The 14386-nt window shown below is 34.7% G+C and overlaps 2 protein-coding genes across 3 annotated transcripts in view; both read right to left on the minus strand.

Moving 5' to 3' along the window:
- Window positions 1–6472, minus strand: part of rin2a (Ras and Rab interactor 2a) — a 47932-nt gene extending 41460 nt beyond the window's left edge. For both annotated transcript variants that reach the window (XM_073835009.1, XM_073835008.1), the window contains exons 1-2: window positions 6285–6472; window positions 1364–1452 (exon numbers count right to left, since the gene is read on the minus strand). The gene's annotated coding sequence lies outside the window, so the exon portion shown is untranslated. The remainder of the gene's footprint in view (window positions 1–1363; window positions 1453–6284) is intronic.
- A 1731-nt stretch (window positions 6473–8203) lies between these two features.
- Window positions 8204–12797, minus strand: LOC141325319 (uncharacterized). Its single transcript, XM_073833923.1, has 4 exons — window positions 12414–12797; window positions 10873–11090; window positions 10509–10668; window positions 8204–9799 (listed from the first exon to the last, which is right to left on the minus strand). The coding sequence occupies exons 1-4, from the start codon at window positions 12673–12675 to the stop codon at window positions 9573–9575; spliced, it is 867 nt and encodes a 288-aa protein (XP_073690024.1). The 5' UTR covers window positions 12676–12797; the 3' UTR covers window positions 8204–9572.
- Window positions 12798–14386: the final 1589 nt, after the last annotated feature.

The raw sequence follows: 14386 nt of genomic DNA on the forward strand, positions 1-14386 counted from the left end.
AGAAAAAAAACTTAAGGAACTTTCCAGGTTCATTACAAGTTTAATACATCATTCTATAATGTCAATTACCTAAAGAAAGCAAAAACCACGGTTATAAGACATTTACAAAAGAATTTAGCAGATGTCAAACTCATTTTAAAGCACTCAAATCATCCATAAAGTTATAATATCTGTGGGTGTTGCCAGTATATCAACAGAGACATGATGTCATGTGCTTGACTTCTGGTAAAGATGCAGCAGAAAGCTGCTGATCAGATTGTTTCTAGCTGGTTTTATGGTCAGAAATGTGTAGGTAAGTATGCTTTCTAAAGGGTAAGTCCAAATCATTTTCTGTGGTAATTGACGTTATGCCACAAAAGCTGTTTGTTTAGATCAGTGTTGTTTTTGACAACCATCTTAGATTTAGTCTTAGTTTTAGTCTTTTGGACTAAAATACTTATTAGTTTTAGTCAAATTTTAGTCACTTCTATATGTGATAGTTTTAGTCCAATTTTAGTCGACGAAAAGTCAAAAAGGTTTTAGTCTAGTTTTAGTAAAAAAAAATGGGAAAAAGTAGTCTTTTAACAAATTAATGTAGGTCAGTAAGTATTTTGCTGTTGGGTAGTGTCACTTATAAGTTGTGAAAATAGCAGATCTATAGTTCAACACATTGTGAGCTTCCAGATCGACTATTTTCACCAATAATTACAATAACGAAGGAATGGTTTTAGACATAATAGACATATATTTGAAATACACCCATAGGTCCTCTCGCCGTTTGTGCCCACCCTGTGTGCAAACTGCCGCCATCATGGTTAATCGTCTGTCTGTCTGAGTGACAACAATGTGACGTGTTGAGCACGTTGTGCGCTGCACGCCAGGTGGTTGGCGTAACCAAACAAAGATAGAATGCTAAACGGCTTGCCATACTAGTATGGCAAAGAGTATTTAATGCTAAAACGGCTTGCCATAGCGGCAGATACTTTTTAGGTTTTAATTGGCATGCACAATAAGCAGAAATATCACGCATTTTAAACGTCTGACGGACCACCCACTAACATTTGTCTATTCTCGTCTCGTCAACGAAAACTCACACACGTCTCGTCATGTTTTAGTCATCAAAGAGACATTTTTATCTCGTCATCGTCTCGTTATCGTCATGAAAAAAAGTGGCGTCAACGAAATGAATTCGTCATCGTCATCGTTGACGAAAACAACACTGGTTTAGATTAACTGCACTGAAGCTGAAGCCTCCTTTAAGAGAAAATGAGGTCTGCGTGTGCTGAATACAGTCTTACCTCAGTGGGGAAGACATGTAAACCACTGGATCTTGTTGAAATAAATCATACTTAAGAAGCAGACATGTAAAGCCGGCACCCCTTACCTAATCTGTGCGCTTTCCTTTACTTCAATGTATTGTTTCCAGGTCCTCCTTCATCAAGAATTCCTCCATTATTTAGTATGTCACTAGTCCTACAAAACATAAAATGAAGACAAAAGATTTTTTAAGCCTTTTCAACCAACTTTCAGATGTGTACAGACAGGCAAAATTGGGTAAAACTGGAATGCAAGTCAGTTCTTTTTTTGTTGTTGTTTTTGTGATGGGAAGATATAGTCAGCATTATCTGCTTCAAAACATGCTAGAGTCATAATGGGTCTCTGTGTTTTAAATATTTGAGGTTTGCTCTGTGTTTGAACCTCCAATTGGCTCACAAAATGTCAACAAGGCAAAAATATTCAGTGTGGACACATTAAGTTTGGGCTCGGTAGGATTATGCTCATCAAAGCTGCATTTACTTGATCAAAAATACCGGATAATGAAAATACAGTAATATGGTGAAACATTATTACAAATAAAATAGTTACAGTTGAAGTCTTTAACTGTAACTATTTCATTTGTAATAATGTTTAACTCGATTTGTAATCAAGTGTATGTAAACTTTTGAATGGGGTCCCTTTTATAAATTCAACCATTATTTTCTTTTGTGGGCTATATGTAAATGTAATTTATGTGAAATTCAGGTCAGTACTAAATAAAAAAATAACATGCATTTTGTATGATTTCTCTTGTTTTGGTAAACTAATTAACATTCGAAGATTCTGCAAGGTGTATGCAAACTTTTCACATCTACACTTAAATGCTGTGTTTTTACCTGAATGATCCACAGCTGTTTTGTTGTTGTTGTTTAGTGATAGTTGTTCATGAGTCCCTTGTTTGTCCTGAACAGTTAAACTGCCTGCTGTTCTTCAGGTCCACAAATTATTTGTTTTTTCAGCATTTTTTGTGTATTTGAACCCTTTTCAACAATGACAGTATGATTTTGAGATCCATCTTTTCACACTGAGGACAACTGAGGGACTCATATGCCACTATTACAGAAGGTTCAAACGCTCATTAATGCTTCAGAAGGAAACACAATGCATTAAGAGCCGGGGGTGAAAACTTTTGAACAGAATGGAGATGTGCACATTTTTCTTATTTTGCCTAAACATCATATTTTTATTTAGTACTGCCTTTCAGAACCTACAGAAGATACTTATATGTTTCCTAGAAGAAAAAATAAGTTAAATTTACCCTGATTGTAAGCATCGTCCTCGGTGTGAAAAGATAAATCTCAGAATCATACAGTTATTGTTGGAAAGAGTTCAAATACATCAAAATGCTGAAAAACCAAAGAATTTGTGGGACCTGAAGGATTTTTCAGTGGGCAGTTTAACTGTTCAGGACAAACAAGGAACTCATGAACAACTATCACTAAACAAAAACTAAAAAAAACACAGCTGTGGATTACTCAGGTAACAACACAGTATTAAGAATCAAGTGTATGTAAACTTTTGAACAGGGTCGTTTTTATAAATTTGTAAAATGTAAATGTCGTACATGTGTGAAATGTTTTATTCAGGTCAGTACTAAATAAAAAATAACGTTTTGTATGATCCCTCTTATTTTTCGTAAAATAATTACAATTTAGCAGATTCTGTAAAGTGTATGTAAACTTTTGACTTCAACGGTATTAAATTAAATATAAAACAAAATGCTGTATTTTAATTTATTTGTGTGCCTGAATATATGACAGCAGCTATTACTCCAGTCTAGTGTTGTCAAAAATATCGATATTTCGATAAATATCGATACTGAAATATCCGAACGATACCAATACTAATTTCCCAAAGTATCGATACTAGCCGAGCTGTCACTTTCACTTCTACACAAAGGCGAGTTTACAAACACCACACGTGACCGCGGTGCCTGTCTCGTCTCATTCAAGTGAAGCGAATAGAAAGGAGAGCGCGGCACCCCACGACCGGCTTTGTTTGATAAAGAGCACAGCAGGAGTGCTATCTGGAAATATTTCGGATATGAAACAAACGAACAAGGAAAGCCGAAGTACACAAGCAAGCCAATATGTAAGAGTTGCTACAGAGCAGTGCTAACAAAAGGCGCTAACACCACTAATTTCGCAAAGCACCTGAAAGACAGACACCCATATCTATATAAAGAAGAACTGTGCACATTTTAACATTACTGAATCATTAAATAAGATTGTCTATTATTGTTGCTGATATGAGTGATGTCCCGTATTTTTTTTTTTTTTTTTTTTTTTACCGTAGTTCGTTAATATAAACAGATTGAGGAATCAAATGTAAATTAACTGCGCTTATTTAACTTTATTTAAAAAAAAACACACATTACTTAATTTCTGTGATTTGTCTTAATGTCTATCCAGTGAGCAACTGTTTTCGTGTGTGATGCACGTATGTTTGCTTGCATGGATCGTTGATTATGAATCCGGCATTAAAATCTGTTCGTCAAATAATGTTAATGTATTAACCAGCATTTATGAACGATGAGCAATGCATTTGTTAAAGAATATCTGAATCTTTGATAACGGTAGGTAATAAAAATACAACGGATCATGTTAGCACAGTCCAATAAAAAATATTAACAGATATAACTTTAATTTTAATCGGTTAATGTATTAGTAAATTATAGATTAAATTAATTTTTAACTAAGATTAATAAATGTTTTGAAAGTATTTTCCATTGTTTATTCGTGTTAACTAACAAATATCTTTTACAATTAACTTAAGTTCTAAGATTAGTTAGATAGTTTAGTTAATTGTGTGGTCTAAAAAGAAAAAGAACAAGTTTACGACCTACACTACCAGTTGTATTTGAACAGCAAATAAAGTTTGAAGCTCAAACTCAAATGAAGCTAAGAAGCTGAACAGGGCTGTAGCAGTGTACATATGCATATACATCATTGTCATGTTCTAGACTATATTTATCTTTAAATTAAAAAAGAAATTTTTAATTAATATTGTGGCAGTTTTTTTCTCTGTGGTATCGAAAATGGTATCGAATATCGATATTTTTCAAGGTATCGTATCGAAGTTAGAAATTCCAGTATCGTGACAACACTACTCCAGTCTTTAGAGTCACATGATCCTTATTCACTATAATTACTATAATATGCTGATTTTGTGCTCAATAACATTTGTTATTATTACCAAATATTATTTTTTCTATTATAAAGGAACAGAAACAAGGTGAACAGTGCACAACTGAAAGGAAACAACAAGCAAGGAAGTGTTTAAGCAAAAAATATTAAAAGTATGTGCAGTTTGACACTATATCGCTCTGTGTGTCTTTGGCTTGTTTTGCAATTCTGCGGTTAAACTAAATCTGATATCTCATTACCTCATTATATCTCTCAATTTGCATTCATTGCTCTGATCTGCTGACCATAAGAAATCATTTCATTTCAAAATTGTCAAGCTATTTAATCACATGTCCACCACATTCATCAGTGCAACAACACTCAATACTGTCAGCAGATACTACAATTACCATAATGAAGACACCTCCGCATCTGAGTGGCACTCAATTCCGGCAAACCGCAGCTTAAAAAAAGTAAATACGACTGCTATGCAGAGTAATGAAATGGATCAAAACATTCTGTCAAACTGATCCAATGCCAGTCACTGCACAACTCTGAAATTCTTGTCAAGTGACGCATGTTCTGGGCAAAATCAGTTAAGTTACTTCCCTTTGCCTGAGACTAATCCTCTTAACAGGCCTCAGAGCCACTGCTGAAATATTAGTGGGGGTGAAACGAAAAATCTGGTGGGACAATTTTTAAAGTAAAAGTTAGTCATGAATGCAATCAATTTGTCGGACAGCAGTAAAAGAGAACTGATGCATAAAGCACAAATGGTGGATAAGGAAGCACACTCACTAGATCATAAGGACTTCCATTGACTTATAATGTTTTTATAGAGTTGTATAGATTTTTTTTATTTTCAAAAAAATCACAACACAATTTTTACATGTTCATTACGTCATTAAGCTATTTTACTCATAGGGCTGTTTCTCCAAATGTTGATTTGAGGTTTTACGGTCTGGAGACATTTGGTCATCACAGGAAAACCTGACACACACACACTCACACTAGTTTTAGGGCATGCTAAAATTTGGCAAACATTGTCCTCATTTTGAATTATGAGGACCGTACACTGAAGTTACTAACTTGACCCTTTCACTAATTTTACTTCCCTTTCTTTTAGAGTTCACAAAGGAGCATATAGAAGGAAGTGCAAGCAGTTTTCCAATGCAAATATGATCCATTTCACATTAAATTTTGCATAAAAACTTTAAATAAAGACATATTATTCTAAGAATACATATAATCACACTGTTCAGTGCGGTACGACAGCTTTACTTTTTCTTGGTTACATAATTACCATCTCTACCATTCATATATGATATTTACGAATGTGTCTGAAACCTGACTCATGCTCATGACATCATTTTGGGTATAGATAAAGTTTAGATATATATCTCAATAAGTTGTACAGCTTTTGTCAAATTCGACTTTCCCAGAGACTATCCTTAAAACTTTCAAAACATCATGATGACATGATGAAACCTGCATTATACAATTAACCGACTGACAACAATAACAACAGTTTTGCTTCATGTCCACAAAGCAAGTGGTAGTTACTAAACGAAAGTTAGGAAAAGTATCAAACAATCCCTAACAGTGGTAACACAACATATTTACAACATTACTATCGCGGGTAATTAAGTGTTAACAAAATATAACTACAAAACATAAACAAAAACGTATAATATATGCTCCAAACTGTTATAACTGCTAAATTTAAGAACTTTTATTATTTTTAACAAGTAAAACATAAAAAAAGAAGAAACGCTTTAAATGTATTCAAGACTAAGCTGTGATCGAAAAACAAAACAGTCGCCGCAGACTCACGCTAAAAAATAAACAGTGTGTGGGACTCACCTCGACGGGTCGAAACCAACACACCCGGTAACAAAAGCGCAGTTACGCATTTATAAGACTTGGGTGATGTTTCTCCAAAGGCTGAGTTGCTGTTAACAGATTTAGATGTTCCTACATGACCGAGTCGAGGCTGTTTCCTTGTACTTCGCAAGAAAGACTCATAGCTGTGTTAAAGCATGCGACCTCTCCCGGCAAAAACAAACTCCAGGAGGAGAACAAAAGTTGATGTGCATTAAGTTTCACATCACGTGTTCCAGCTGGGAATGTCTTAGGAAGGGAAAAGCCTTTGTTAGACCCACCAACCATTGATGTTGCTCAGAGAGGGACATGAAAGAACCGGAAAGACAGGGGAAAACTATGGAGGACCAGAGCTGTACAAATCGAAACAATTAAGAAAATGACCCGGTGGGCTAAAGAGCTCTGAAATTTCATTATTAAACGTCCTCGAATGATTTATTAAAAGCAAAAACTACCAAAATAACACTTGTACGTGTTTATTACATACGTGATATTACCAATATTCTGTTAACTTTCATTTCCAATCAAGTCGTAATTTTAGCAAATTATGCAAAGAGGTGTTACATACTACCCTGGAAATCCAGAGGTCTCGCGAGAGCACAATTTGAATTATTATTACTAATTACTAATTACTAATCTTAATAGATTAAGGTCTGGATTTTTCCAGGCTAGTTACATACACTTCCAGTCAAACTTTTTTGACCGGAAAGATTTTTTGTTTTGTAAAGCAGTCTCTTCTGCTCACCAAGCCTGCATTTATTTAATCCAAAGTACAGCAAACACAGTAACATTTTGAAATATTTTTCCAATTTAAAATAACCGCTTTCTATTTGAATATATTTTTAAATGTAATTTATCCCTGTGATCAAAGCAACATTTTCAACATCATTAATCCAGTATTTAGTGTCACGTGATCCTTCAGAAATCATTCTAATATGCTGATTTGCTGTTCAAGAAACATTTATTATTATTATCAATATTTAAAACAGTTGAGTAATTTTTTCCAGGATTATTTGATAAATATAAATCTCCAAAGATCAGCTTTTGTCTGAAATAAAAAGCTTTTGTAACGTTATACACTACCATTCAAAAGCTTGGAGTCTGTATACATTTTTGGGGGAGGGGGGGGGGGGATTATAGAAATTGATACTTTTATTTAGCAAGGATGCTTCAAATTGATGATAAAGACAATTGTAATATTACAAAATATTTCTATTTCAGATCAATTCTATAATAATAAATGTTTTTTTTTTTTAAGCAGCAAATAAGAATAAAAAAAGATTTTACGAATCATGTGACTGGAGTAATGATACTACAAATTCAAAATGACACTTTGAAATCACAGGAATAAATTACATTTTAAAATATATTCAAATAAAAAACAGTTATTTTAAAAAGCAAAAATATTTCAAAATGTTACCGTTTTTGCTGTACCGTGAATGAAATAAATGAAGGGTCGGTGAGCAGAAGAGACTTAAAAAAAAATAAACTGTTCAAAAACTTTTGACTGGTAGTGTATAGTAGTATAAGGATACACAAAATACTAGTTGTAAAATTAGCCAGAAGAATCTGACATTTTATCTCCATAATAGAATGCAAAGCACACATAGATTGAAATCTGATGGAAATTACACTACAAAGTGCACTCTTGGACATTAGTTGGTTCATTGGTTAAAACTGTAGTGAGATAACTTTATTTTTGATATATGTTTAGTAAAAAATGAAATAAAACAAAAATTTTCATTCTGCATTTCCATGGAGAACGTGAATTCCTAAGATGAAGATTATGTTTGTTTATCTTGAACTATTCTAACATGAAGCAAATTTAAAGTAAATGTGTCACATAAATTGAAAATAGTGGCTTAAACATGAAACACTCAAATAACAAATGAATTCACAAATTGAGTTCATGGATAAATTGTTTGTTTTTATTGTGTTTGTATACATGTCAGGAAGAAAGAGTTCTTAGAAAACTTTTTGAAAACGGTTCACATTGCCAAAGATACCAAGTGATTAAGTGCATTTAGCTACATAAAGCAGAGTCATTAAATTACATTTAAGAAATTACTTTTTCTACAGCAATCTGACATTTTCTGTGTTGTGACACTTATAAACTCTTAATGCTTGAAATTCTTAACTCCAATGTCAATTTATTATCCAACATAATGGCACTAAATCATGCAAACCATTTGTAACAATTTCTAACTTGCAAAATGTGTTGCAAAATTAAAAAAGGAAATATGTTGCCATAAGCGTTTAAAACAAAACATATTACAACAATGAAAATAAAATTGCAGGGGCAAAATAATCATTTTAACAAAATTATTTACATTTGCACATTACTTTTTAAAAATCAATGCTGTAATTTGAAAATCTGCTAATTATTCTCGTAACAACAGTATATTTGAACGTAAAGAGATAGTTCACCTAAAAATGAAAATTACTGATGATTTGCTCACCTTCCAACCATCCTAGGTGTATATGACTTTTTATTTTTAAGACGAATACAATCAGAGTTATAATAAAAATGTCCTGGCTCTTCCAAGCTTTATAATAACAGTGAATGGCTGTTGAGATTTTGAAGCAAAATAAAGTGCATCCATCCATCATAAAAAAAAAAAAAGTGCTCCATACGGCTCTGGGGGTTAATAAAGGCCTTCAAAAATTAAGCAATGCATTTGTGTGAGAAAAATATCCATATTTATAACTTTATAAACTGTAATCTCTAGCTTCTGCTAAATGTCGTACACGTTCACGAGAGAGTGGTGTTCCAGCAGATGACGTAGGACATAGGGGTAGTTTAAGTCTAGAGAAAATCAAGTTTTGTACATGCATACAACAGTGAAAGATAGAGATTATGGTTTATGCTTTAAATATAGATTTTTTTCTTACACAAATGCATCAATTTTAGTCAGAAGGTCTATTAACCCCCTGGAGCCCTGTAGAGCACTTTTTATGATGGATGGATGCACTTTATTTTGCTTCAAAATCTCGACCACCATTTACTGCCATTATAAAGCTCAGATTGCATTCATCTAAAAGAAGAAAGTCATATGCAGCTAGGATGGCTAGAGGGTGAGTAAATCATGTGGTAATTTTCATCTTTGGGTGAACTATCCCTTTAAAGAAAGCAAAGCAAATATTATAGTAAAAAGAATGCAAGAAATTTGAAATTTGAAAACCAATCATTCACACTCTTGTCATTTCTTCATCCACTGATTTCACTTTACTTGTCTTTGGACATTTAGTGATACAACACTTGTAGTGTAATTATATTGTCACCTGAATCTCCCCAGAATCCAGCTGGTTATGGTTAAGCTGGTCATGATCCTCCACAGAAGGGTCATATTTGGGACAGATGAACTCAACAGGTTTCCAATGCGGTCTTCGTCCACTTCCTCTTTGTCGGAAAGGGGCAAACCGCAACCATTTCTTCACTACATCAGCAAACTGGTGGTGTGTGGCCTCCTTTCCCACAGGTGTTCTCTTCAAGGCACCTGCAGAGAACCAAGTTAAAACAATCTTTCACATGAAGATCCTACAAATGTTGAGGATCCAAAAAAGTCAGTGATACCTGAAGATGCATCTACCCTCAAACATGATTTTAAACTTGAAATCAAAATTAAAGTTTTTAAGCTTTTAGTAGGAATGTGTTAGCCTTAGTTATCTATAAGCTAGTGATTTGATGACATCACCCTGCACTTCATTTTCTCATCAAACTTTCTGTCCAATCAAAAGAGTCCCGTCTCCCACACTGTAAATACGCGCTGAAGCTGTTCACAGAATTTGTGTTTTCTGTATGATGAATGACTTGTGGAGCACCATATAGGGGATATAGAACGATACAGACAGTGTAAGTATGCTTTCCATTGGGGCGAAAGAAGTCTCACACTGTCACGCAAACCGCCGGAGCACGCATGCAGTCTGCACAATAGCACAATAGAGACACAATAGCATGGAGCGAATCATATCTTCACAATGAATATTACACAGAATGGTATATTTTATAGCAATATGGATGAGATTGTGACTGTCATACGCTGTCAAATGCAGCTTAACGGCTCTGGCCCAAGCTGAGATATAAATGAAACACTACTGGCTATTTAAAAAAGGGGGCAGGACTGCTTGATATGTCCTGAAATTACATTAACACATATATCGCCGCATGTTTCAAAGCACTTCAGTGAACCTTTAAAGACTGCTTACGAAATAAAACACCCTGCAGTCTGGTGTTTCTGAAGCTCCTTTTCTGTCCTCTGCCGACCCAGTTGAGCTCTGAACCCACACTAAAAGAAAGAACAGCGTGCATCAGACGCCGGACTGCATCATCTACCGTAGCTCCGCCCATCCGTGAGAGGTGTGACACCTATGGAAAAATCAAAATATTTATAAATAAATACTCAGTACAGGTAAAGGAGGAAACAGTGTAACTGTAGAAAGCAGTAAAAAACTAGAAACAATATTGTTCTAAACAGTTCTGATTGTGGATACAGAACTACCTCCATAAAATGTAAACTTCCTGTCCTGATTAAAGTTTACGAAGTAGCATAACTTATTATTACTTATTTACCATTCTCTTCTGAGCTTCAGTATCCTCTAAATGCTGCTCCGTTTCATCGAGCTGTTCCATTGTTCGTAGTGGCAGATCTATGTCAAGCGGTTCGTCCTCCTCTTCACAAACCTGTCCATGAATCCTGGCCTGCAGGTCTTTCAGAACTTCCCACTGCCTCTGTTGCTCCTCCTTGATCTCAATAAGGAGTGATATGATTTGTCTATGGGCTGCTGTCTCTGTAGTTGTAAAAATATATATTTAGTGAAGACTTACAAAAGGATAAAGGAATAGCTCAGCCAAAAAAGAACATTTTCTTAACATTTATTCAGCCTAAATTTATTTACAGACCATCCAGGATGTAGGATTGTTGGATGATAGCGTGTTTTCACAACGCGTCATCAATCAGCCCTATTGGCAGCACTGAATGTAAACAATGCCACTAAACCGAACAGAACTCACATATTTTGCTGCTGAAAATGGTCAATTATTAATTATCATGTTTTGGGCTGTACTAATCAGTCGGACCGGGAAAGACATTTGGAGTACTAAAACTGCCAAAAGTTATAACTAATCAAGGAGAAGAGTGCAAAAACTGTGGTTGCGGTTGGCCAGGATTTCCAGGGCAAGAATCTTGACAACATTTTTGTTTGTTCTTATCATTTTCAGTCAGGTAGGTGAAATATTAGGCTCATATATCCAAATTAATACTGCATGTATGTATCTTTACTACCCATTAACTTTGTTTTGTCAAAATATTGTGCCCTTTCCTGCTTACTAAGTCCTTCTCAATATGATTTAGCAGCTTCCACATGTTTTTCTGTGATTTAGACAGCATAAATTTGCAGAACAACGTATTCAGTAGTACATTATCCATGCAATCTATGCAGCTGTTTACATCTAAGTATCTCCAATATGGCTGTGCATTCAGGTAACTGACCAAACCATGACGTAAGTTTAAAGTTTTTATCAGCTGTTTGAACTGTCATTCTGACGGCACCCATTCACTGCAGAGGATCCATTTGTGAGCAAGTAATGTAATGTTACATTTCTCTAAATCTGTTCCAATGAAGAAACAGCCTAAGTGTGAGTACATTTTTGGTTTAACTATTACTTTAAAAATCAGCAGTGATATCAAATCTGCTATGTCAGCTTCATTTGTGCAAAGATGTTGCCAATAATAATACTGATGCTGGTTTATTTACTAAACAACATTGATGATAACTGTCAGTGTTTATAGATTATAATCATTTTTAGTGCATCATTAGGTGCATTTATCATATTTTAACTTAATAAACAACCAAATGACCTGAGTTGTTCAGCACATGACCAAATTAAAAAGAAAAACTATAAAAGTTAGCGTTAGTTTGTTTGTTTGTTTAATAAGACAACAACTAATAAACTCTCAAGTAATACCTATATCAAAAAAACTTATCAATTCTCAAAGCAAAAGACACATTTTTAACAAGACAAAGTTCCATATGGATAGAAGGGACGGGATGTATAAGTCCGTTTGAATGTATAAGTCCGTTTTTACTCTTTTCACTTCACAGTAACGTTACCTGATGATGAAGACGCATCTTCTCGCATCAACTTTCCCGCCACTCCCGCAGGACTGTAGGACTGTGAATCCGCGCTGAAATTCACCTCGGCCCGCCCCGGGATGTCTTCTGCGCTTCTGCTCAAGTCTCCTGGCAGAGGGTGTATATTCTCTTCAGACACCGCTGAGCGTCTCTGTGCCATGTCTGCCATGTGTTTACTTACTAAACCCTCCGCCCGGCGGTTTATGGCCCAGTTCACGCGACTGACACTGCTTGGATCCATTTTTGTGGATGTACTTTTCCACTTACAAACAGCACTTTATGCAAGATTAAATCCTTTAACATGCATCTCTTAATAAACACTGCGATATGTGCGAGAAATAGGCGGAAATGGTTATCAAACTGTCCCCAGCCAGCGCACGTATCACGTTACGCAAACGTCACAGCAACGTTGGCAAAACGTTGGGAGTTTGGAATTAACTACAATTCCCATAAGCATAGCGGTCCGTTGACGTCACCCGCTGCTCACAGGCGCGGAGTTAAATGTACTTAAATCTAATTTTTGACCTAAGTACATCTCCTATAAGTCTTTTGCTGATTACTACTAATATAATTAATTCATAATTTTCATTTTACTTAGTTGTACAGCCTTTTCTGTGTTCTTCGTGAAACACGGATATGAAAAGCTGTAATTGTAGTAAATTAACCCTGCGAATATTACTACAAATAGACAAATGTATTACTTTTGTATTCAGTTGTAAAGTTAAATATTAATACATTTAAACTGCAGTAGATTCATTTAGAATTGGTTTTAATATGCAATTAAATTAATTAAAGGCAAGCTCTTTCTTTTACATACTCTCTGAGATCCTGTTTTCGTTTCAGTGTAGCCTATATATTTATTTACTCATTTCATTTATTCAATATTGATTTAGTTTTATATTAATTTTCCATGGTTGTTTAGTCTTAAAAACCTTGTGGTTTCAAGGAATATTTGTCTACACAAGAGATAAGAGAATGTCTCCATTTCAAGGTTTTTAAAGTCACAGGACGGCGCTATGAGGCAGTAATTTTCCATTACTTTGCTTGTGGCATAATAACACTTGTCAGGCGAAGTCAGCTAAGATTTTTCAGTATCCTCTGCTCTTTTTTTCTTTTCAACTTCTTGGCAGATAGAACTGTTAATACAGTTGAATAAGTTTGGGGTAATAGACAACTTTGTTATAGTTGTTCTTTTACCAGACAAAATGGGTATTTTCTGACAGGATCTAGTGTCTGGGGCTGGATATGGATATTTCTGGTGTGGAGGCATGATCTAACATTGCTTTGCTTTATATCTTCTGATATCACCAGGTTTGTGTAAGTGTTGAGGGTACATTTGAGGTTTAGGAAATATGTGACCCTGGACCACAAAACCAGTCTTAAGTAGCAATGGTATATTTGTAGCAATAGCCAAAAATAAGTTGTATGGGTCAAAATGATCTATATATCTTTTGTCAAAATCCTAAGGATGTTCCATGAAGATGTTTTGTAAATGTTCTACTGTAAATATATCCAAACTTAATTTTTGATTGGTAATTTACATTGCTAAAAACTTCATTTAGACTACTTTAAAGGCATTTGCTCAATATTTAGATTTTTTTGCACCCTCAGATTCCAGATTTCCAAAAGTTGTATCTCAGCCAAATATTGTCCTATCCTAACAAACCATAGATAAATGTAATGAAATTCATTCAGCTTTCAGATGTATAAATCTCAATTTCAATTTTTTTTTTTTGTGGTCCAGGATCACATATTATCTCCTTCAAGAAATTGCATTTATTAGATGGCTTTATCCACCTACTTTTTCCTTAAGAGTGGGCGCTTCCATTTGTAAATTTGTGACCCAGGACCAAAAACATCATCATCAGAAAGCTGAATAAATGAACTTTCCATTGATGTATAGGACTGATATTTGGACTGAGATACAACTATTTGAAAATCTGGAATCTGAG

The sequence above is a fragment of the Garra rufa genome, chromosome 2, assembly GCF_049309525.1.
Source record: "Garra rufa chromosome 2, GarRuf1.0, whole genome shotgun sequence".
Taxonomy (NCBI): Eukaryota; Metazoa; Chordata; class Actinopteri; order Cypriniformes; family Cyprinidae; genus Garra; species Garra rufa.